At 43.7% G+C, this 26024-nt stretch overlaps 1 protein-coding gene across 5 annotated transcripts in view; it reads left to right on the plus strand.

Moving 5' to 3' along the window:
- Positions 1-26024, plus strand: part of SEMA5A (semaphorin 5A) — a 468307-nt gene that overhangs the window by 363745 nt on the left and 78538 nt on the right. For all 5 annotated transcript variants that reach the window (XM_044233900.1, XM_044233929.1, XM_044233920.1 and 2 more), the window contains 2 exons: positions 2183-2390; positions 17327-17444. In XM_044233900.1, coding sequence (XP_044089835.1) covers positions 2183-2390; positions 17327-17444 — 326 coding nt within the window. The remainder of the gene's footprint in view (positions 1-2182; positions 2391-17326; positions 17445-26024) is intronic.

Raw genomic sequence — 26024 nt, forward strand, 5'->3', positions numbered from 1 at the left:
AACTATTATTCATTTGGGTGGGCCTCTCAGACTAGCAGTCCGTCAGCAGTATAAATAACAAACATCAATAAACAATAGAAATAATAAACTTCAAGGTCTTTATCCGACTGTTGAAGAGCACTTTGTTCTGTAATCCACATTTCCCATGACTCTTGTGTGTCAGTAGTCCAAAGATGATGACTTTCCTGCTGGACTCCATCTGCCCTGTCCCCAGGCTGTCCCCACACTCATCCTGACATCGCTGTAAAATGTCCTTGTTTCATTGCAAGGGTCTCTCACTTAAGGGCTCCTATGAGCCTCTCTGCCTACAGGGTGGTGGCAGTCCCTGGTTCCTGGTCCTGTCCCTTGGCTCTGACTATGTCTTCTGTTGTCACAGAGACATCTGTGAAGGGCCTCCCAAAGAGTGGCTGGGGCCTCTGTGCTGGCACTTCCGTCCACTGGGGCAGACCTCCTCTCAGGGTGTTGCAGTTGTGACATCCGCCCTGAAGTCACCTTCCCTGAAGCTCCTATCTTGTCCCCGTCATGGCTTGGTGCTCTGCCCACTTGTGGATGCTTGGCTCTTTGAGCAGAGGGGGACCCCCGAATCACTGAAGTTGAATTTCCCACCAGCTGGGAGCTGTGGTCACCAAGTCCAAATTCAGTTGACTTTTGTAGTGAAGACATACACATTTTCTTGCACACTTCAATCTGTGAGATGTTCATTTGTTAGAATGTCTGCTGCCTGCTGTATAGGCTGCCTCTCTGTCTGTCTCTCTCTCTCTCTGTCTCTCTCTCTCACACACACACTTTCCTCCAAGACAGCCCCTACATTTCTTGTCTTCCCAGTATATAGCGTCATTCTGTTTATGTCTGAACTATCTCAAAACTAAGACAGTTACTTAGGCAGCTGGAGAGAAAATTAGGCAATGCTTTACTAATACTGCACACATTATGATGAAGTCGATTCATAATCAATAAGGATTCCCTGGAGATGTGCTTCCGGTATACTTTGTGAAATAAATTCAGGATAATAAATGTCTCCACATGTATTTTTCTCTTGAAATGAAGCATTCTAAGTCTCTGAGGACTTCCATTGGGCATGGAAAACTGAAATATATTCCTGTCCAAAGTCTTCTTGAGATGTATGGATTGATAGGAAGCCTTGAAGCCAAAGGTTCTTGATTTAATTCTGGTTTTGGAATAACTCCCTGGCCTCATTCTCTGTATGTGCGGGATGAGAATTGTAATGGTTTGAAAAATCATGATTCTGCTGGGTTGATTAGAGGCCTGATGAAGGCTTCAGGAGGTGCTCCTAGTGGGTTGGTGTCTTGCCCTGGGCTTATAGGCTGACAGCAAGGGCCTCACCCTAGTGCACCGACAACATTAGTGTGTGCTTTGTGTCTGTGTCTCTGACACATGGCATTGGCCATGCTGTGCATCTCACTGGCTGAAAGGACACTTCTCCATGTTCTTCACAGCCAGTCCGGGGAGATGCCTGGTTCAGAGGCCATACTCAGAGCCATGCTTTTATGAGTAGGTGAGTGCGAACACACAGTGAGCAGAAAACCTGGGGCAGGGAAGAGACCAGCTGGGAACATATGTTCCCTTGTACAGGAGAGAAGAATTTCGGACTTTGAGACAGAGAAGGGCATCCCAAAGAACACGCATTCAAGAGAAAGAGGAAAGGGGCTTTCTAAAGAGAGACAGCAAAGGATGAACTTATAAAGCAAGAAGGAAAAGGTGTGTTCCTTACTGTCTTGCATATCTGCGATTGCCCATCCCATCATGTGGTGTCTGTCCTGGCTGGGTGGCAAGGTCAGCACCTCTCTCTGATGCTAGGAATCCAGGATAATCTCCTACAGAGTCCTCTAATGGGACGGAGTTGTAGCTGGCTACTTGGAGCCTCAGGAATCTTTCCTGAGCCCCAGGTGTCTGCACTTGGAACTGGGTGAGGCATATGGTGGCTGAGAGGTTCTCGTCACCAGCTGCTTGCTAGTCCTGTACCTGCTGCTGGCACCTGCCCCACCTCCAGCACTGACCACTGAACAGGCCTGGGGTGGGATACGGGTGTTGGCATTTGTAAAAGCCCCTCAGAGGATCCTGTGTGCAGCCAGGCTGGAGAAGCACAGCTGCTTAGAGGAGGAGTGACTGGTGAGACCTGCTCACCTTGTTTTGCTTTTTTCCTTCCTCATTGCCCTCCCAGATTACGGCACCATTAAAAAAGTGCGGGCGCCCCTGGCCCCGGCTGCCGACAGCTGTTTGCTGGAAGAGATCGAGCTCTTTCCCGAGCAGCAGGGACAGCCCATCCGGAGCCTACAGATCCTCCACAGCCAGAGCGTCCTGTTCGTGGGCCTGCAGGAGCACGTGGCCAAGGTCCCGCTGAAGAGATGCCCGTTCTACCGCACGCGCAGGTAGGGCAGCCCGGCAGTTTATGGCTTCAGGACCTGAACATTCTTATGAGCCCTGCATCCCAGGGTGCAGAAATGTCGATGCAAACTCATTTACTGGGCTGGGAATAACCCGCCAGTATCTGCAAAGGAGGGGCCATGTTACAACATATGTAAACAGTTGTCAGGGTTAAAATAAACTCTTCTGTGCGTGATAACACTTAGCAATAATGCTCATACTTGGTGTTCCTGCATTAATCTACGAGTTTATTTTTATAGAAATTTATGTAATATATGCAGGATCCCCTCCCTGGGGCAGTTCTCATGGTACTATCCTCAGCACCAGCTCTCTTGGGACACTGCCTCTCTCCTGAGGCACCTTCCCTCACCCCTACTCAATTCTCATTGGCCATGGGGTGTCCACTGTGGACTGCAGTGGCCTTCAAAGCTCAGTTTGGGTAAGTGCAGGCCCAGGTGGTCCGGAAATGACAAGTACTAAGTACACTATACACTTGACCAGCACTTGAATGTTGGAATATTGCATGAGGGCTCTGGCCCCCAATAAAAGATTGCCCTTGGGGAAATAATCATCTAATATGGTCGCAGAGGTCAGTGATCTCAGTAACTCCACCCCCCGGCGCAGTCTGTAAGGGCAGAATAGGTATGGAAATGGACTGTTTGGGTATATCACTCACAGATACCACTCACACAGGTCATACTTTCTCAAACAAGGTTCCCCATGGCCTGAGCTTTGGGACTCACAGACTGGCAGTCACATGACAGACTGCACATGCTATTTCTTGACCTGGCCGGTAAAGTATTTTAGATCTCACTTTTTCATGTAATATGAAAATTGCTATAGAATCAAATGGGATAATGCATATGGTCTAAAATTTAAAGCACTCTGCAAAGTGGGCATTCACTTGTAGAAGGGAGGTTTTTGTGTATAATAGAAACCATTACAATATTCCTTTCTAGATGGTTCTAGACAATGAAATATATGGTGCCTCCTTTGGTATCAGGGTGTTGAGGGATATTGTAAGGGACTATCTCCCTAACGATGATGGTTAGTGGTAATGCCGGTGAACGATAATAACAGAGCGATATGTACCAGCAACTATCTTTTATATAACACCTTTTTCTTAAAATTAACCGATAGGTGTTTGAAATTTTTTCTGGTTTGGGTTCCCTACTGACCTGGTGCAGGAATGATTCTACCCAGTTGCTGATGGTCAGTGGGTGACGAGGAGACTTGGGATCTTGCCAGCAAGCTTGTCGAAAGTTGGAATGCCCCTGGAAAGGCCCCCGTCTTCCAGCCATAGCCCAGTGAGCTCTGACTTGTCATGGACTTGGGTGGGGGGGGGTGCGGCGTGACACCAGATAACACGCAGGAAGACATAGGCCTGTGTTGTATGTGCAGTGGGTCTGGGGCCAGAATGAAAGTTCATGGCTTGCACGATAAGGCAGCTTATCCTTTCCATGGTACTTTGCCTTGTTGAGTCAGGATTACAATAGCCCAGGTCCTTGTGACCGCACCCTGAGAAGCTAACTCCTGCGTCAGGTCTGGGAACCGAGCTGTCACGGCGCCCACCTCATTCCTGCACTGCCGCATGTGGAGTCCAGTCAGGAAATCACAGGAGCTGGCCACCACCAGGCACAGCAGCCGGGGAGCCGTTCAAGTTCCCCTTTCTTCTGCAAGGAGAATAAGGCAACTTGTCTATCTTCATCATGTTTTGGGGAGGAGAAGATTAACAGTTATATCCAGAGCTGAATTTCCTTGCTGTTTTCTTGTCTACCCACAGAGCCTCGGGAAATTAGAACTTTATTGTAAATGGAGAAACTATGGAGTTCTGTGTCCCCACACTCAGAAAGGACTAGATTGTGTTTGACCCTCAAATATTCCATTTGAGAAAAAGAAAAATGCGAAGACTCAAACCTAAGCATTTCTGTGGATTCTTTCCATTATGTTTCTTTGCCATGCTTTTCCAATAGAAAGAGAAGACTACCTCCCCCATTAACACTAGCTGGAGAAAAGTATCCATTTTTCAGAAACTAATATCTATATGACCAGATTTTTTTTTGATGTGTTATGGGGAAAATTTTTTTTTTTTTACAAAAGCAATTTTAATTTTCTAAAAATGTGACTAAAGAAGTACACTGAATAGGAATAGGAGAGCAATTAACAACTGAGCAATAATTTCTTTGTTCAATATATATTCCATAGTAGAGTATAAGTAATTTCATTCCTTATTAGAAAAATCGATTTTATAAATGAGTTTTGTAATGCTTAACAAGAAAAACTGAACTTAACTAAAGTACCTGTCTCCTTCCAAATCATATTCACATTTTAGAAAAAAAAATTTTTTTAGTATTCATTTCTGAAAGGCCATGCACAATTTGATGTCTCTTAAGATGTTTATAAATGATAATAATTGATAGAGTCCTGTGAGTTTCTTTTACATATCTGGCTCTGTGCTAGCTCTTCCCATCATTTCCTGTCACCACTCTACCCTGAGGGTCAAGTCGCCTGTCGTCTCCATTTTTAGATGAGGAGATGGGGGCTCAGATGTTTGGATCCTGCCAAACATACCAAAAAGGTCACATACCTCGTTCAATATGAAACCCAGGTTCAGGGCTGGAGCTCTGACCCCAAGGTCCAGGCTTTGTCTTATAGTGCCCTGTGCTGCCCCTGGGACAATGGGGACATCAGCCCAGCGGTCAGGTGTCAGCAGAGACTAGCTGCTGGACAGGCCTAGAACAGAAACTGGAATTCTGAGCACCGCATGCCAGGCCACATTTCATTCAGCCCATCCGACCATGAACCCAAACTGGGGCTTGGTCTCTCCCGGTCTGCGCAGCCTCCAGCGTGGTGCCCACCTCAAGACAGGGCAGTAAACATTTATCAGATTTACAAATGGGTAGTACCTTTCCCCTCTCTGCTATTTTGCTTCATAATCTATAAAGTTAACCTAAATTCTCATGAAACAGTTAAACTGTTAAAGGGAGTTAAACTCCCTTTGCTGAAGAGTGTAGTGATATAAAGCAATAGCTAAAGGATCAAATGCCTCTGGGATTTATGTGTTTGTTGTTTCATTTTTGCTTAGTTTTAAGAACTAATTGAGGAGAGAAGAAAGCTGGAATCCAGGAGCATCCTTGTCCACATGTAAAATAGAAGAGAGGTTTGGCTTTATAAAACTGGAGAGAAAGATGGAACCATTAAGAAAGAGATTAGTTCCATTTGTGAATGGGTGTCTAGCCCTTCTTAATTCATTTAGCTTGTAATAATGTCATTTAGTTAAAGAAATTAACACTCATTAAGAAGATTAGTATGGCAGTTAGGTTACTGCAGAACATGTCTTGCTTGAAAGAGCAAAGTTTGAAAACGAGTTATATGTCAGCACCTTTATTAATTAAATATCGTCTACAGACAGTGTCTGTCTTGTAGGAGAAATGCGATGTATAGAGAGAAATTGCAAGATCCCCTAAGGTCTTCCAGCTTCCAGCAAGACAACTTTAGCCATTCAGTAATGAATCATATAAACACTCGGAAGGAATTTTGACATATACTCAATTTACAAAGTAAATATTCTCCCTTCAAAATGAATTTGATATTTTCCAAATCTCAGTGTCTTGAGTTTTTGTTTGCATTGACTTTGGATTAGCTTCTAAAGACTGTGATTTTCCTTTGTTAATTCATTCATAATATATTTATTGACTTTAATATGTGCCAAACACCAAGTGAGCCCCCGAGTGTAGGATGACGAATGAGGCACCCTTGACCCTGTCTCCATGGGGCTCAGAATCTAATGAGTAATTCTGGCATAAATAAAATCTCCTGAATATCTATTGTGGATTTGAGCCAAAGGACCTTAGAATTACCTTAGACGTTATCCCAAAATCAATTTATCATTAAAATCTGATCCTATACTGTACCAGGACCTAATCTTCAGGCCTGACATCCTGTCCAATTATTTTTTAAGCTATATTTGAATCACAGCCAGTATTCCAATCTTAAATTTCTAATAGTAAGAGAATTAATCACTAGTTATCATATGTTTATTGGATGGAGTATTCACTCTGTGGATTTTTCTGAAGCTAGAAAATGATGACTATGAAGATATATGCATTATGTGATAATAACTGAAAAAAGCAAAAAGCAAAACAGTAGTACATATATGTCATCATTATAACTTTAAAAAAATAGGAGGAAAAGACAAAATACATTCACCAACATCTAGTTAACACACTGTAAGAGGGGTTTGGCTGAAATGCTATTTTTTTAGTGGAATCACAAGTTAATAACCTCCAGGTCCTGGGTAGGTCAGAAAATGAACAGTTAAAATGTGGTAGATAGAGATGAGCATACATAAGCTTAACTAGTGATTTATGAAGCATAAGTCATATTACTGTTTTTTCTGTAATAGGGAGAAACACAGATTTTGTGGGGTCTGAAGCTTATACAGTTTGGGAAGGGGTCTTGCTAAGGAAAAGAATATCACAATTATGGATGCAAAATGTCAAAGACCAGTCTTAGCTCCTTAACAAATGTGAAGTAAAGAAGGTTAAGCTTCCTTAGCTTCATGGCAGATCCATCTTTGGCAATGATATAAACACATATTTTGATTCAGGTTCACAATAAAAGCAAAGAACATTTGTGAACACCATCTTGTAGAGATGTCATGAGCTGCTTCTACAATAATGGGATTATGAGTGTATTTTTTTTCTTTTTCTTTATCAAATCTTTTTTAAAGATGTACTTATTAAAAAAAAAAAGATGTACTTATTTGAGAGAGAGAGCAAGAGAGGAAGCAGGAGGAGGGACAGTGGGAGACAATCTTCGGGCAGACTCCCTGCCCAGTGTGGAGCCTGATGCAGGGCTTGATCCCACCACCCTGAGATCCTGACCTGAGCCGAAACCAAGAGTCAGACACTTAACCGACTGAGTCACTCAGGCACCCCTCTTGGTCACATACTTTAATGTAATCATATCATTGTTTCCATGGAGAACACAGTTTCTAAGAACAAGCAAGATCACTAAAAATATTCCATAGGTCAGATCTACTAGGATAGGCTCTCTGCTTTCCTTGGTGATGCGTTAGCCAGCCAACAGTTTTGGATTCAGCTTTCTGTTTAGTTTCCTCACAGAGCATGTTTCTGTTTCCTAAATGGCAATGTGTGTTCAAGTCACTTGTATAAAGTCAGATAATTGTTGTCATTACCAACCTTTTGTACCTCAGCTGAATTTGAGAAACACGGCCAGAGAGTTCACAATAAGTAGATGTCCACTCTCCAGCTTCCAGCTTTTGCACTCCCCGGTTTAAAGCCGGGTAGAGAACTCTGTGGGTAAGCTTGGGCTGCAGCGGTGTTCTCAACTCCAGATCCTTGCACCTGAGTTATCCTGGTCAGCAGCACCTTGGCTTTTATACACCAAGCTTCCCTTAAGCTTTTTATTTGCAGCATAATCCAATGAATTAATGATTCTTAAGGAAATAACCAACCCCATGTGTCTGCTAAAGTGCTTGTGTATGGAAAGATCATGAGCTTCAGATTCAGGTGGATCCTAGATAAGCTTTTACATGGTGTGTGATTATAAGCAAACCACTAAGTGTGGTACCGGGAGCACAAAGACAAAGAGCACATAATGGGTCTGGGAGATGAAAAGAATTCAGTAGACGATGGTTCCTGTCCCTTCCTGCTTCCCTAGTCTAGCCTGCTCATGGAGGTCCTGCTGAGTTGGCATGGCTAGTGAATGGTATTTCTTCACGCCTTTCATACTCTGTTGAAGGGTTAGTTTCAACTTTTCTCTCTGTCCCAAGTAGAATTAAAAATCAAACCTAAGAAAAGAAGAGAGGGAGGGAGGAAGGAAGGAAAGAAGGAAGGGAAGAAAAGGAAGGAAGGGAAGAAAGGAAGGAAGGAAGGAAAGGGAAGGGAGGAAGGGAAGGGAGGAAGGAAGGAAAGAGAGAGAGGAATGAAGGAAGGAAGGGAGGGAGGGAAGGAAAGAAAAGGAATAAAGGGAGAAGGGGGAAGAGAGAGAGAGAAGGGGGAGGAGAGAAGAGAAAAGGGGAAAAAAAGTCAAATAGCTCTTGTATACGTGCTTTGCCTTCTTTGTTGAGGTGTACTACCCATTGCCTCTGGCCAATCATCTGGACCTGTCAAGAATTTGCTTTTTTGTCTTTAAACCACTTCACTTTGAGAGGTACAAGGCTAGTCAGGCCAGACTCTGCTCCTGGTACTACATTATGTCCTTGGCTTTGGTCTGTCTGGTAAATACATTTTCTGGCAGTTTGTGAAGTTCTTCCCTGTCTTACCTTCTGTAAGCATGGCTCCATTCAGTTGGTAGGAGCCTCTGTCAGGGGATATTCAGTAATTCCTTGTCCCAAGTCCCTCATTGTGTCATATATCTATCTACCCAGAGAGGCTAAGATTCAGGCAACTGATGGAGGGAGATTGGACATGGCCAGGCATAAGGAGAGCCAAGTGCTTACCCTCCTTGCTGTTGTCACCAGGTTGGGGAGGGCACTGGGGAACCCAGAGTAGATGCCACCCTTGCCAGAAGTGCTCTGCTGACACAGAGAGACGTTCTTCCCTTGGGCTTGAATGTGTTCTCACGGGGGATTCTCTGGCATTGGCACTTAAGCCTCGTGACTCATTCATGGGCAAACTGTTAAGTTGGGTGAATTATAAGGAGTCAGCATAATATAAATGTTTTCTCTGGACTTACTGTCCTCTAGAGCTTTGTGTAAGAGTTCAGGTGTATTCCTTGACCCCTTGGGCATCCTTCAAGTGTAAATGACAACTTTTCATAGTCTCCAGTGTCTTCTGATTCTGCCCATGAAACCCTCATCTACTCAGCCACAGCAGGGCTTCTCTCGAAGAAACGAGATGGGCAAAGAGTACGCATGTCTTCATTTTTCTCTGATTGGCAGGAAAGGCGAGGACACTGTGGCCCTTTCATTACCTCTGTTTTGTAGAGAAGAGAACATAGAATACCAAAAGTGCAGGCTTTTCCCTGAATTAAGTGACCATAGATACTTTTCTTTCCTTCTTGGGCAGTTGGACACTGTTTTCTGGTCCTTGTTCCCCCCAGTGACTTCAACATCCTGAGCTGCAAAGGGCTCATGTTGGTTCATCAATACTCCATGTGTCCTCTTTGTCCTGGTTTTGGTCCTTGAGTGCAGAATTGACCACAGCTGAGTCTGCCTTCCCTGGGCAGCTTCATCCTGGGGGCACACTTGGCCTCTGCAGAAAGACATTATGTTTGTTAAAAGACAAATTTTATGACAATTGAGATCCACCGGGAGGGTAAGAGAAACAACTCAGGTGCTGTATGTGACAAGTGGGGGAAGTTGGATTGACTATGTCATGTCAGAACCTGAAGCTGATGGCCCAAGTTGATGACAGTTGCTAGACTCCCAGGAGCACTCCTGTTTTGCTTATTTCAAATACTCTTTACTCTTTAACTATTTCTTTCTTAGTCTTGATTTTCCCAAAATGCTTCATAATATGAGTATCAGTCTTGTTCAGTTTTAAAACAGATTTTTCAGGAAAATTTGAGTGTTATATCCACCTACCAAGATTTTAATGAAAACCACTCACTTAGTGTTACTGGCAATACATAAGAAATATTCTAATTGCATATTAAAAACAAATTTAAATGTAAAAAAATTATTGTATTTAATCAATATCATGTAATGATAAGCCAATAGTGAATAGTTTTTTAATATTAAAGCTAGTGACTAAATGAAATTCTAGATCATTAATTTCATCTGCAAATCATAATATGTAACATGAATTACTATGAAATGTCTTTAGCAAGTGATGCATAATAAGTATAAACAGGTATTTTTTACCAGTAATTATATCTTTGTTTACTTGGCATGTGTCTGAAATTTTAAAAATGCCATTACATTGTAGCTGTATCTCAGTTCTCCTTGGGAATTACAAATTAATCTTCTCATAGATTTCACAACCTGATACATGCTATCCACCCCCCGCCAAATTTTTCCTGCCTAAGCAAAACACCAACATTTTATTCACATCAGTATGCTTCCAAGGAATCCCAAGGAAACCTCAGCCCAGCCATGCTGCTCTGCTCCTGTTCCTGGTCATGCCACAGACACGCGACTCATTTCCTGGGGCCGTCATGACCAGGGATTCTCCTCTCACTCAGCTGAACTCCATCCAACTCCATTCAGAAGCCAGCCTGCACACGCCATCTTCCTGGAATCCTTCTGGTCTACCTCTCAGTCCTCTGAGTCCTGTCGCACCTTTGTCTGAGCTTCTCACTTAGTAGTTAGCCCTCCCCATGCTGTCAGGCAACATTCATGAACGTACTCTGCCTTCCTTGCAAGACTGAAAGTTCACTCCTGGTCTTGGTGTCTTCAACACATGGCATCCTGCCAGGGAGTCAAAAATATCATTGTGAATCTATCCAAATGTGCAGTTAAAATATTTTGCACCACTTAATAGAAAGCAGTGTGGCGTGTCACATTGCCTGCTCGAATAAAGAGCTCATGGCATTTTCAGATTTAGTATTTTTGGTCTAGAATGTTTTCAAACACCCCAGAACTCAGTATCATATTGTAATACACAATTATGTTTAGAGATTAATTAGAATAACTGTATGTATCCCATCCCCCAAAATGACTTTTTCTGATTTACTACATGATACAACTTAATCCTCAAAACAGTCCTATGAGGTGATTATTATCATTCCAGTTTCGTGGGAGCAGAAACTGAAGAAAGTATATGTTTCAGGTGGGTTCACCAACTGAAAGACGTGTGGCTCTCTTCCAATGCATTCCTCAAACAGGGTCCTGTCTCATTAGGATTTTTTCAGTCTTATTTCTAGTAAAACAGTGTTTTTATTGCAAATCTTAAAATAAAAGCAGATTCAGAAGTACAGAGTGACTTTGGTCATTAGGAATAAGACAACTCAGATCGTGTTAGGAATTAGGGCAAAGATCATTCATGAACAGAAATCCGTCTATCCCACTGCTATCATGAGGAAAGTAGACATATGTTAAGTAAATAGACATGCAGTTTTTGCACAGTATTTTAAAGTTTACAGCACTTACTAGGAAACCCTAAATCTTGACCGGACCTCCTGGACTTTCTGCCCATTCCTCTCCTCAAGGTTCAACCGAAGTCTGGCCTCCATTTATCTCACCCTTTAAACGGCCCAAGTTCCCTCCCACCTCAGTGCCTTCCCTGACCCATGTCTGTCTCGCTGCCGACTGTTCTGATTTCCTAAGCCATGTCAAAGGGCTCACTCCTTTTCATCTCACTGATGCCAGCTTAAATGCCACTCCCTGGGTATTTCCTGACCCCAGACCCATCCATCGAAACAGGGTTTCCCTCTTTGGGTTATTCCTTTGGAAATGGTTGTTGCCACTTTTCAGTGTTTATTTCCTTTTCCAAAGGGTAAATTCTCTGTCTGCTTTGCTGTCCATAGTACCCCCACTGTTTTCAGGTTGGTTCACGGCAGGTGCTCATAAGTGTGCCCCAAATGAATGAATGTTGGAAACACTTAAAATCTCATGTTTAATGAATGTATTTTCTTAATATGGCAAAAATACTTAAGATCAAAAATAAGCTGATTTAATGAAAATTAGTATAACAGAAACAAGTCAGATAAAGACATTAACACTTAGATAATCTAACATGCGAGAGGATTGTATTCAGGAATTATCTCCAGCTGCCTAGAAATACAGTAGAAGATTTTAATGAATATACCTCTTTTCCCTATTACCCAAGTTAGCAAATAGCATAACTGTAAACTTTAGAATTTGAAGGAAGCATTTAGTTGAACATTTAATATCACTGACCCAGAAAAGGGAAAGTGGTTTATCCTTCTTCTAGAATTAAGGCCTGTGTCTAAATAGACCTTTAGCTCTAAAACATATTCTCAATAAATATGTTTTTAAATTAAACTTTCAGATTCTGACCAACATATTTTCTGAATTCAGATACTTTCAAATACCAAAGCAATATATCAAGTGAGAATAATCTAAGGTTATTAACAAAATGTGGAAAGTTTTTTATTAAAAAGATTCATCATACAAAGAAAAACATTTTCAAGCTGCAGTGAAGAAAAGCTTCTTTCACGATGGCCATATCAATAAGAATCTGTGATTTTCCACGCCGTCTCTTCAAAAGACCCACCTTCCCAGAGCAATGAGTTATGATCATAGGTTTTTCTAAAAGTATACTTTGGAGTAAAGGTAGGGCTCATTTGAATTTTGCTATGGCCTGAAAAATTTTGACTGAGGAAAACATACTTATCTATAAATGGAATTTTTAATGAATGGGCATTTATGCCTGGAGAGGAGTTTTAGTAGTTTAAGGGATAAGTGGAATGTTAAGAATGTGCAAAGCCCTCAACATGATGGGAAGAAAGAGAAGTTTTTACAAGCAGCTTTTCATTGAAAACAGCTTAAATATCCTGTGTAACCCTGTGGCATTGTTTCGGTCCTGCAGGCAGATTTGCAAAGAGAAGCCAGGGGCAAAGTGAGGGGGTTGGTGGAATTTTCCTGTTTGGAAATTTTTGTCTAATGTTCATGTTGCTTTAATAAGAAACATTAAAAGGAATTCAGGCCTTTTGAATCATTCTGTAAGTGTAGCTTTGTCCCGTTTGCTCACCAGTGTGAAGATGGGATCATGTGCAGAGAAGGTTCCCATGTGTGATACCCACTGTGGAGTCAGTATGGCGGGTGGGCTCCGTAAGACATGGGCACTGTGGGTCAGATCTCACTGTCGCCACCAAGGGAGTCACAGCAGGATGCAGAAGGGTTCTTAGTTCTCACTGTGCCTAGATCTGTCTCATAGTGGAGGGGTCTTCAGATTTCTAGAAACTTCCCACAGAATAATATCTGCATGGGGACAATTTGCTGACCCTGAGCTTAGTGACAATATGTAAAATATCTTATTTTGTAGATAACGAAAATACACACTTCCCTGTCTTATACATTCACTGGTTTATTTTCCTCTCTCTTATTTCTTTAAGAAAAATAAATCAACTGTATGTCTTAAAAATGATGAGTTCTTTAAACTGAGAAATGGGAGATATGCTTTACGTACTATAAATACAGGAATACAGGTCAAATTCTCCTCTAGGGAACTGACCATTGAAGTGAATTTTTATATAAAAATAAGTTATTAAAAATCATATTCCCAAACCTCAAGAACTAGAGAGTTTCAGAAGCTGATGCTAACACTCTGTGTTGTAAAGTTGTTTTTAAAAAAGATGTTGTCTGGAATCTTTAAAAAAAAAAAATGTTGTCTGAATTTGGCAGAAAAAGGAAAAAGAAACCGTCCATGGCTTCCTTGTTACTTTTAAGTCCCAGGTCTGCTTGTGTGGGTATGAGGATTGGGAAGTTTAGATTAAAAAAAATACAGAGTTTTTTATTTGTTTGTTTGCTTGTTTGTTTTAATTCAGCAAACGGAGGGAGGAAAGGAGAGTTGCTTGAAATGCATTTCACAGGGTCACAGACAAGGAGGCTAATGAAGTGATACTATAAAAGGATCATAAGGAATCCTGCATAAATGTTTTTATGATTTTTTAAGTGTGGAAGCTCTTTCAAAATATGGCACAAATTTCAGATGCTGTGAAGGAAGATTCATAAACTTCACACCATAAAATTTTGAAACATTTGTAGCTCAAGAAAAAATATTTAATAAGTAGGGAAAGTCTTTGAAACATTACTGGTAGAGGGTTAATTTTCTAATATGGAAATTTTCACTTGCAATGACTACATAAAACGAGTGAAGCCCGTTACTCAATCAAAAAGAAAAAAAAAGCTGGAATTGGTTACAAATAGGAAATTTACAAGAAAAGAAATACAGGTAATCCATCAATGTGCACACAAACAATAGATTTTAATCTCACAACTGAACAAATAGATCAGAGAGCTAGAAGAGTGTTTTTATCTATCAGAAAGGGCTAAGTTAAAAAAAAAAAAAAAAGGCAACATCTGGCATGGAACAGGGAGAGGAGAAAGAGTTCCCCTCCGAACTGTTGATTGGGACAAAATCATTAATACCTATAACTTCTACCTCTTCCATGCCATGTATAGAAATTTATCATGTACAAAATACATACAAAAGTATACATTACAACCTTGCTTTTAAAGGATTTAAATAAATGTTGATTCTTCTAGGTAATAGAATACTGTACAGCCATATAAGGAATCAGGTAGAGCTGTATATACTGGCAAGAAAAAAATGTGACAATATATTTTTATGTGTGAAAAGCAAAACCGAAGGCTATGGGAACAGTCCCTTTGTGTGTATTATATCTAACTCTACTCATTAAAAAAAGAAAATATGTATGTATATAGAGACATATCCATGCATGAATACTATTTGTGCAGAGAAAATATCCCCCAAATGAATAAAAGTGTGAATAGTGCCTAGAAAGCATGTACTTTGTAGTAATTGTTTTGTCTGATTTTTCCATGTGCATCTGCTGTATGCCTGGTAACGTAATTCAACAAGAGGCCCTTAGACTGGGGTGACCCCAAAGCCTTGGTAGATGACCTGAGCAGACTGAAACCAATGTCAGAGTCCCCACACTCGAATATGGGAAAGTGAAACTTTGGAATGACCAGTCAACCAGGCATTCCCAAATAAGGCCACCTTTCAAGTTATAGCCAATCAAATAATTTCCTTGGGTTGCTTCCCAATCTTCTCCATAAAATTCTCTCCCCTACCTCCTGTTAGGGGAGCCTCCTAAGCACTTTTGATTTGGGGCTACCGAATTCAAAATTTTAATGAGCCTAAGTTTACCTTTTAACCTTTATGTGGTCACTCACCATCAAGTCCCAACGAGGCTGTGGTGACAGGCAGCTGTCCCACGCCTCTCTCCACCTAACCTAGTCCTGCTGGGAGAAGAGCCAGTAGTAACCATCTCTGTTTGAACTTCTTTGGGTGGTAAATTAATAATAATTCCATAGTAACAATAAATAATAGTTTTTACCATTATTGCTTGATTTTTTGTCTTTTGCGCCATCTTCCCCTGCTGTGGGACTTCAACTTCGTCTTTCTCTGCTTGGGTTTCTGCATTTTAAAGACTACATTTATTTCACTTAAAATAAATGCAGGAGCTAATCGAGGGCTTATATTTGTAAGGTTCTGTGAGGGTGGGATGAGCTAACGAGACCAGGTTCTTAGAACGGTGCTTGATAGGTGGTGATCATATTTGCTATGTTAATTGATTATTTTGTATCATTAATATTAACAATTTAATATTAATTTAATTTAATTAATTTAATATTGGCCCATGTTTGATAGTTAGACTGTGATTTCTAGACCTACTCTTGGTTCACTGGAAATCCGCTAACAGATTCTCCCAGCCTGAAGGGCCCCTTCGCTCTAAGAGGACATTCGCGCTTCCGTGCTGCACTAGCCTGCCTCTCCTCTCTCTCATTTCCTGCACGTCTGACCTCTTGGCCCCTTCAGAGAGTGAATGTTCAGGTCTTCAGTGCCCTGCTTGCCTGTGGGGTCATCGTTTGTATAATTCCGGCTCAGTCACTGTCACGCTGTCTGCGCCTCTTCACCCTTGAACACCTCTTGTCTTGACGACATAGGGCCAAATTCTTCATCTAATGATGCCCATGTGCTGCGTGAACTCTTTCACAGAGACAAAGCCAAAATAAAGTATCCACCATCTGCAATACTTCTGAAATAGCGTATTGAATATATTGCAGTTGGAGCTATACTAAGTTACTATTAAATTGAAATTTTTTTTTTTTAAAGATTTTATTTATTTATTTGCGAGAGAGAGACAGTGAGAGAGAGCACGAGCGAGGAGAAGGTCAGAGAGCGAAGCAGACTCCCCATGGAGCTGGGAGCCCGATGTGGGACTCGATCCCGGGACTCCAGGATCACGCCCTGAGCCGAAGGCAGTCGTCCAACCAACTGCGCCACCCAGGCGTCCCTTAAATTGAAATTTTTAATTTATTTTTAAGCTATGGAACCCAAAAGGAAGAGTTTCCTGTTTTATTAAATTCAGACTGACCCTGTTGAAGGGTTTGGGGTATATTTGTTTGTCCTTGGGCCAATTTCTTAAATCTTCTGTGCCTCAGTTCTCTTATCAATGAAGTAAAAATACTACCTCCCTCATTAGAGTTAAGTGTCTAAATGATATAATAAATTGATATATTATAGTAGGTGCTCAACAAATAACATCTGTTACTAAGGTAATGATGATGGTAGTCGTGGTGGAAGAAGTGATGGTGGTGATGGTGATGGTGAGGATGGTGGTGATGGTGGAGGTGATGGTGGTGGTGGTGGTGATGGTGGAGGTGATGGTGGTGATGGTGGAGGTGATGGAGGTGATGGTGGTGATGATGGTTATGGTGGAGTTGATGATGGTGATGATGGCGATGATAGTGATGGTGGTAGATGTGATGGTGGTGGTGATGATGGTGGTGACGGTGCTGGTGATGGTGGTGGTGATGATGGTGATGATGGAGGTGGTGGTGGTGATGATGGTGATGGGGCGATGGTGATAATGGTGATGATGATAAAGTGAAAATAATGCATCTTATAAAAGTTGTAGCTGAAAGATATAACAGGTTTTCAGCAAATACTGCCTGTTGCTAAGGGGTTGCAGTTGATGATGATGATGGTGGTGGTGAGAAGAACATCTAGGATTTTTAAGCATTGAAAAATTTTGACTAGCTTTATTCATGACACCAAAAGGCTCATGTTGGTACACACAGTCCCTTGGTCGTCTGCCCTGTATCTTAGGAAAAATAGAGGTATTTCAACCAAAGTTAATTGATTTAATTAGATACTTAGGGGCATCTGCATACATTGTTCTCCAGTGTGCCGGCTGAAACTTGGTTTCTCCTAACTAGTTCCCAAGTCAGTTCATCATGTCAAGACTCACCTAAGCTCGCGTCTGTTACTGCGTGGGAAAGGCTGCTCTCTGTTGACCTTTGGGTGTGTGTTTGCAGCGCCTGCATTGGGGCCCAGGACCCTTACTGTGGCTGGGACATGGTGATGAAGAAATGCACGAGCCTGGAGGAGAGCCTGAGCATGACGCAGTGGGAGCAGAGCACCTCCACCTGTCCTGTAAGTGTGCGTGTTCGCCAGCCTCAGAAAGCACCGTCCGTGGGAGCCCAGCTGCCCTGAATCCTAATCCATGTCCTGTCTGTGCGTCTGGAACCTTCCTTGCAAACCCGGTCTGGGCTCTCTCAACTGGCTCCCCTCTGAGCGTTCGTTAGAGCCACACAAGATGTTGCCATATGCTTTTTGTCTGCTTTGAAGAGACATATCGTAAGAGAAAACTCTGCTGCTTTGCTAGTGGGGTGTAATATCTCTGTTTCATTCTTGGGTTTTCTCTCGAGATTGGTGTGGACTCTTTTGCCCTTTTTAGCATTAATAAAATAGTGACTTCACACCCACGAATTTCCCATGGAAGCTGTAACTCTAGAATCTGAGATAAGTAGAGCTTTTAAAATAATAAAATAAAGGCTATAACTATTGGACCCCCTGTGGGACACTCTCAGGGTCGCAGGAAGGTCTGGGAGAAAGAGCGTGACGGCCGTTCCTACTGTGAGCCCCAGAATGAAGAGCCTCACTTCCGTTTGGAGCCAGTTCTCGAAATCCAGGAAAAACAGTTTCCTTTGCCAGTTTTTTTGCTTAAGGCCCCACATGTAGGAGACGGCTTGTTTGTTTTCCTGTGTCTCTTGAAATCTTCGTGCAATAATCTCAAGCTCTTTTTCTGGCCTCAGACCATCTGACCAATAGCTATTAACCTCCACGCGTTTGAAAACCGATTGAGTCACGGTGCTGTCACAGAGCTGCTTGTCCCTGTGGCTGTCAGAGCTGGCTCACTTCTGCAGGGGAGAGCGGGAAAAAGCAGCAGCACATTCCTTTCCTTGAGATCTGCCCTGTTGCTCCCAGCAGAACTGCCCGTGGCAACTGGGTGGTCACCTGCTCTTTTCCTCACCTAAACCTAAAAAAGCTTTCCTTCAGTTTGTGAGGGGGAACATCAGGTAACGTGATATGAGGAAGGCCAGGGTTACTAAAAACAGCATCATCTCCCAAGGGTGGGCACGAGATCGAAGGCTTTTACGGCAAAGGTGTGAGATCACCGCTTCTGGGCTCTGAGCTGAACTTTGCAATGGGGTTTAGGGTCTGCTGGGTTATGTAGCTTTTTTTCAATGATTCTTGAAACTGATTAGAAATATGCCAGTGTTTTTGCCAAGTTCTTTCTCATTTCTGAAAATTCTTTAAAAGCACAAAGACGTTCACCTTAAATCTCTGCAGCTAGAGAAAACATAAACACGGCTCTACATTATGGGCCCCTACTTTTGAAGGATCAGAGCCATTTTCTCAGAGATGTTTGACCTTGCATTTTTAATGGCAAAAAGGGTAGCAGAATATAATAACAGTTCTTCTTAAGCAGTAAGGCCATCTGTGTATGACCTGGGGTTTTGTGGATATCTGAGAAAGCTACTTGTAAAGATAGTTTGTAAGATATCTACTTGTAAAAAGATAAACTGAGGCATATTAAAAATTTTAAGAGTTTACCTTAGGAGAAGGGAAAAATGAAGGGGAGAAATCAGAGTGGGAGAAGAACCATGAGAGACTATGGACTCCGGGAAATAAACTGAGGGTTTAGAAGGGAAGGGGTTGGGGGCATGGGGGAGCCTAGTGATGGGTATTAAGGAGATCACAGAGTGCAGGGAGCACTGGCTGTTCCACACAAACAAGGAATCTTGGAACACTACATCAAAAACTAATGATGTACTGCATGGTGACTAACATGACACAATAAAACAAAATTTTAAGGGTTTATTTGAACAAAATGAATTCCAATCCGGCAGCATCCAGTCTAGCAGATGGAAAGGAGGTCTGAGGAGCTGTACAAAATCAAAGACTTTCATAGGAAGGAGTAAGGAAGTTACTATACTAGGCAAAATGTCAGGTTGGTTATTGCCAAGTTACTTTCCTTAGTGAATGACGGGTCTACCAGGCAGATAACCTAACTAGTGTTAATCAGACATTTCCTGATTGGCTTAAGATTCCTTTTCTAAAAGAACCAAAACTGTAATTAAGTCTCAGTTTGGTGTCACGGGGGCCTAGCATAAGAAACTCCATTTTGGGTCTGTGGGGGATTTTTGTTTCTTTTTTTTTTTAATTTATTTTTTATTTTCAGCATAACAGTATTCATTATTTTTGCACCACACCCAGTGCTCCATGGAATCTGTGCCCTTGATAATACCAACCACCTGGTACTCCGACCTCCCACCCTCCGCCCCTTCAAAACCCTCAGATTGTTTTTCAGAGTCCATAGTCTCTCATGGTTCACCTCCCCTTCCAATTTATCCCAACCCCCTTCTCCTCTCTAACTCCCCATGTCCTCCATGCTATTTGTTAGAGAGAGAGAGAGAGAGACAGACAGACAGACAGATAGCACATGCATGAGTGGGGAAAGGGGCAGAAGAGAATCATCAAGCTGACCCCCCACGGAGCTCCGAGCCTGATGATGCCCCTTGACCTCACATCTCATAAGATCCCGATGTGGACCCAAACCGAGAGTCAGACTTACCAGCTGAGCCACCCAGGCGCCCTTGTAGGGTTGGGTGTTTTGGGGGGTTTTTTGGCTTTTTTTTTTAGTAACTATATTACTTGTATATCTCTTTCTAAAAATCTCTCTTAGAAAGAAATGAGCTAGATGAAAATTATTAACATTATTACAGATCAGTCTTATTTAGGTATTTTTGAAAACTATTAAATATAATTTTGCTTCTGTGTTACTTTTTTATTTTGACTAAAATCGAAGAAAGATTTTGATTTTATTGGCCAAATCTACTGTACTTCATCATTTCTGATATTAATATCATTCTGATATTAATTTTCACTGTTATTTTATAAGGAAAACATATGCTGGCATGGATGGCAAGATGGAAACTCATTTCAGAGATGTTTACTATATATAAGTATAGATACACATACACACGTATATTAAAAAATCTTATAATTCGTTAAATAATTTTCCTTACCTACATATCTTTATCCAAAGCAAATTAAGCTTTGTAAGCTGAGGGATGTTTTCTCCCCAGGCAAAGAACTTAACCTTATTTCAAACTTTATTCCCAGACTTCTTCAACTTAATTAGCTGCAAAGAATGAATCATGTATAAGCAAAAACTGAGAAGAGCTACAGTGTCCAAGGGGCATGGCCTTAGAAATATTACTGATCTAGATTTTATGAGATCCATGAACAAAACTTTTTTTTATTTTTTATTATGTTTTTCACCACACAGTACATCATTAGTTTTTGATGATTCATTGTTTTCGTATAACAAAATTTTAAAAAGCAGCCATGGTATAAAATAGCAGCTCCCAGGGATGGTGACAGTGTTCGCTCCCAGGGATGCCTAAACTTTGGGGTTGTTAAAGTGGATCACTGTTCCTCGGTTTGTGAATATATTCACTTTTTCAATACTAGAGATATTGCTTACCGCTAACTTCTTTAAGGAGAACTGAAGTGTTTTGTCATCGGCAGTAGAAGTTCCAAGAACCCCCTTCTTTGGGCGAGAAGTTCCTTGCCCTCCCGTGCTCACTTGTGCTTGCCCTTCGGCGAGTTTCTCCCAGTTCATGATAGTTTCTTTCATCTTGTTGGAGTAGAGATGGGACCGTGTGGGGGCATAGGGTTGGCGCTCAGGGGGTCTTGGTGGAGATCAGGTGTACGTACGCGGGGACGCAAGGCGATAGCTAGCAGGGGGCTGGAAGTCGAGTGGAGGGATTTTTGAATGAGACCAGAGCATCTCACATCCAGTGTAAAAGCACAAGTTGAATAATGAAAGCGGGGATTCTGCCATGTGGATGGAACTCAGTGGGAGTTAGGCAAACATGGAGTATGAGGAGGGTCGAGCAGAGTCTGGGGAAACCTACCAAGTAAACGTTCATGAACTTCAGACCAGGGACTTTGCACAATGGAGTCCCCCAAAGTCAGTGCTGCGCACAGAACCCAGGCAATCCTTTGGTGTCTGGAGAGTTCCACTTGGTGACGGGCCCATGGGAACCCTCCTGGGGACTTGGTGCGGGAGAAGACCTACTTTCCACAACAAGATCCCCATTTTAAAATGTTTATGGATTTCTTTTGTCCAGGAGACAGGACTGTAGTTGGCTTTTATAATTATAACCAAAAACATTCTCAGGGGAAGAGATTTGAAGTGCCCCAGCAGGATCTGAATTTACAGATCTAGAGTGACTTGGGTATTGTTTACGTCCTGCATAACTCGCAGTGCTGCTTAGCAAGGAGCGTGTTGTCTTAAGAATCTCCCCGGGCTGAGTGATGCCCGAATGCCACCCACATGCTTTGTGCGGACACGGTCACCAGTGTACTGTCCCATGCATTGGAATTCTCCCTGTTCCAGCATGCACTGTGCCGTATACTACGCAAGCACCTTGATGTCTACAGTGACTGGCTCCTCCCCAGGACAGTGTGTAAGTAGCACCTTTGCAGTGAAAAGATACTTAGCAAGGACTGAGCCCAGAGCCTCCACTAAGAAAGGACACCGTGGAGCACATCTAAAGGGTTTATAGAAGGTTCTAAAATTGCACTGGGAAAGAAATCAGGACTTGAATCCAGTGCTTCTGACATTCTGCCCACTCTACGAGACAGTGACGTTTCCAGCTGCCAGCATTTCCCCAGAGCAGGGACGGACGTGTACACCCACCCACAGGTGACCCCGTGGTCACCTTGCACATTATGCCCAGTAATTTCAAACTATGTACTTAAATCTACGGTAAAGGAAGGAAGAGGGAGCTGAGGTTAACTGTGTGTCTACACCATGTGCTGAGTGCTGTGTTAGGCCATTTCAATGGATTATCTCATTTAATGTCAGGATCACCCTGAGGCTAGGCATCAGTGCTTCCATTCTAAAGACCACCCCTATCCGCCCAACCTGTCCTAGCCCGGAGCACTCCTGCTCACTCTTCTTCAAAGGTGCTCGCTCTCCCTCATGTAGTTCGTTCATGGAGAGACATTTAGGAATGACATTGACATTACGATATGAGCTGGTCCTTTCCATGGAGCACATCCAATACCCTATTGTGTTACAATCACTGACCAAAATGACATGAAACTTTGAAAATAAATGAAGATCTTTTGATGCCGGAAAAAACATACTCGTGGGAGATAGAAGACTTTGATTTCAGTATGAGGATAATAGGTGGAGTGCAGAAGACCTTCATGGTACACTCCAGGGACCTCGGCACCCCACGAATGCATCCACGCCCTTGATTACTTGGGAATTAATGAGCATGAGTGACTCAAAGGCAGGATTGTGGATTACACTTGTTAATAGGAACTGAATCTTCCTCGGCCAGCACTTGGGAATCCATTACTGCCCAGGTGAGGGGACCTTTGCCATTATACAGTTAGGGATAAAAGTGTACGGTGCTGGTTTCCATGACACTCTCACCGGGGAAGGATCAATGAATCACATTACAGAATGAAGTGACGGAGATCGTAGTGTCTGGGTTAGCTTGTTTAGCCTGATTCTCGGGTCTTTCACAACCAGTGAGACTGAATAAACTGGGCCTCGTCTGAACCTCAGTGTCCCTCTCTGTGAAATGGAGGTAGGTACCAAGAACATTGGGAACACTGCAGAGTTAAGACGTGGAAATCACTCACCACAGTGCCTGGCATACATTACCACCTATATATGTCTTACTATATAATATTTAGTAAGACGAAGCACGCATCTCAAATACAAAGTCACTTGACAGAAATCTGGAGATGGCACAACCAAAAATAAAATATTCTAGTTAGCTTTATTTCTGACTTCTAAGGAAAACTAACAAAATATAAAAATACTCATGCGGGAAAGAGGAGTAGCAGAACCTACCCCATTATTCACAGATCTGTTCCCTAGGAAGATTCTCAAACTAAGATACTCAGCATGAAAAAGGTGAGGGGGAGGGTGGGGTTAGGAGCGATGAGAGTCTGACCCCCCATGTGCTACTCCACCTCGGGCCAAAACAGAAAGCGCCCCCTTACCTTGCAAATCACAGTCATGCCGTACTCTTACTGACAAGTGCCTAGCACAGTTCTTTCTCTTTCCAGTGTTCTTATTGTGGGAACTGTTCCATCCTTTTCTTTTTCTTTTTTTCTTTTTTTAAGGTTTTACTTGTTTATTTTCGAGAGAAGAAGAGAGCAGAGGGTCAGAGGGAGAAGCAGACTCCCCGCTGAGCAGGGAGCCTGATTCAGGGTCGATCCTGGGACTCCGGGATCATGACCTGAGCTGAAGGCAGAGGCTTCACTGACTGAGCCACCCACGTGCCCCTTTTCTGTTTTTCTACCTCATTCCACAATATTCTCTCATTTATTGCCACTTATTTCAGGTTATTTTTCTTTTTCTCTGTCTTTATTGGCCCATCTTTTGCTCATCCAGACAGTCGGACAGAGAACATGCATAACATCTCTTGGCCTAGAGACTAATATCTCCTGCCAGCACCCAGAGGTTGGGGGGAAGGATGTCTAGTGCGTAGGGTTCTTTCCTTCCCTGGGCATTTTCCCGAGATGTCACTGACAGCACGGCACGAGGTGAAGGCACAAAGCATAGTGGCGTCGCTTACCTGGACTGTGAAATGGTCACCCCAGTAAGTTCCGGTAACACGCCTCATCTGATCCAGATACCCCCCACCCAGAGGTCATTCCCCAGAGAATCTCCTGTCTTAGCAACTTTCCGATGTCCCATCCAGCAGTGTGAGTGAACTCTAGCCACCGTGTTGGACCTGACCTCCCCAGGACTTACCGATCCGCAGGCTGACCCCCGTCCTCCAGCTCCTCCCCACCCCCGTGTCTGTCTGTCCGCTTGCCTGCTTCTCTCTCTCTCCGTGTTTCTGCTTGTATCTGTCCTACACTGTCTTCTTCTTTGTTAACCACCTTCTGATCAACTCGGCTCGCACGGACTTGAGCCGACTGTGAGTCTGGCTTCACGACCGGGCAGTCTGAGTGTGTTTCTGTCGTGAACTGTCCTCTTGCAACAATCCGGATGATTCTGTTGCCTCCTCATTCGTGTGTCACCATCGTGGCGTACGTCCCCCGGCCTCACAGATCTTCAGTTTCTCCACATTCTCTGCTGCCTGGGGTTTCAGATTTCTTCAGAAACTCCCGTAGCTAAAGAGATCCTAACAGTCTCCATGCCCGTTTCCTTGCTGTGTTAGAGGGGAGAACAGATGCCAACGGGGTTTGAGAGAGTCTTTCTTGCCCCAGTCCTCTAATCTGTCTCCCGTCTGCCCTTCTAAAGCTTCTGGTGGGGATTCGGAAGCCTTCAGAGACCACAGTAGCGCCCCCTCCGTCCCTCACAGTGCTGGGCGGTCTTCACCCCTCCCCGGCCACTCTCTGCCCCCACCCCGGGCCTGCCCTGCCTGCTTCCGGCCTGTCCCGCACCCCAGCCAGGCTTCCCTGCTGTCCTGGGGTGAGACAACAGGGGACACGGGCGGGAGCAGAGAAACTGGGGACTTTCTTCCTTGCCCTCGTCCAGCTTGGGCTGTAGCTCTGGGTGGGGTTTCTGTGCCTGTGACAGCCGTGTCAGGCCGCCCTTCCCCAGCGCTGGCCCTCCCTCGGCCGCCATTACCTGGTCTCTGTCTCTGAGGGGCCTGCGGTGGTTCCCCGTGGGGCTTCGGTGGCCTGAGTTCTGCTCCGTCACAGCGAAGGCGGGGGCTGATTGTCCCTGCCCGGGAGCCGTCTGGACCAGAGACGAGAGTGAGTGCGGGATGGGTGTGGGAAGCCCCGAGAGTCAAGGCTTTGCTGCTTGAGGGACGCTTTTGTGTGAGGAATCCGTGGCCTGACCGTCCTGAGCGCTCTGCTCTCCAGGGAGACCCTGACGGCTCCGGGGCGACGCGCGGCCCGAGTAGGAGCTGCGTTTTTATCCCGACTGCGCGGGGCTACAGGGACCTTGGAAACGGGGGTATTTTCCTCTTGGGAAAAATCTGCCTTTGCGTGTTCGCTCCCGTTCTGGGTTGGGCCCGGTGCGTCCCCCCGAATCCAGCTCCAGGCCCTCCTCTTGGCTTCTTTGGCAGAGCACCAGGCTCGGCGCGGGTTCTGGATTGTCGTGCCCCTGCCCGGTGGCTGTGAGCGCTTACAGCCCTGACAGGAAGGGAGGACGGAGAGGAGGGAGAGGGTCATGGTGCGGCGGCTGGAGATGACCCCCAGCCCCATCACAGCAAAGGAAGGTGGTCGGCGGGGACTTTTTTCTGCCGTGTTTGGAGGCGCGCTGGGACGAAAGTGACGCTCACCATGTTTTCACTGGGCGTTGGCGCTGCTCCGAAATGGAAAGGACGGGCACAGTTTGTAGCCTCCAAAGAATGAATCACTTTGTCCGTGAGCCTCTTTCGTGAGGATGGCGCGGCTGTCAACGTGCCCTCCCAGGGGCGCCTGGGTGGCTCAGTCCCTTAAGCGTCTGCCTTCGGCTCAGCTCATGATCTCAGAGTCCTGGGATCGAGCCGGCATCAGGCTCCTGCTTCTCCCCGTCCCACTCCCCCTGCTTGCATTCCCTCTCTCACTGTCTCTCCCTCTCTGTCAAATAAATAAGTAAAATCTTCAAAAAGAAAATAAGAAATTTAAAAAAAAAAAAAAAAAAGGTGCTTTCCTAGATCCCCATCCCAGACTCGAGCTTGCTGGGCAGCC

This window comes from Neovison vison, chromosome 1, assembly GCF_020171115.1.
Source record: "Neovison vison isolate M4711 chromosome 1, ASM_NN_V1, whole genome shotgun sequence".
Classification (NCBI taxonomy): Eukaryota; Metazoa; Chordata; class Mammalia; order Carnivora; family Mustelidae; genus Neogale; species Neogale vison.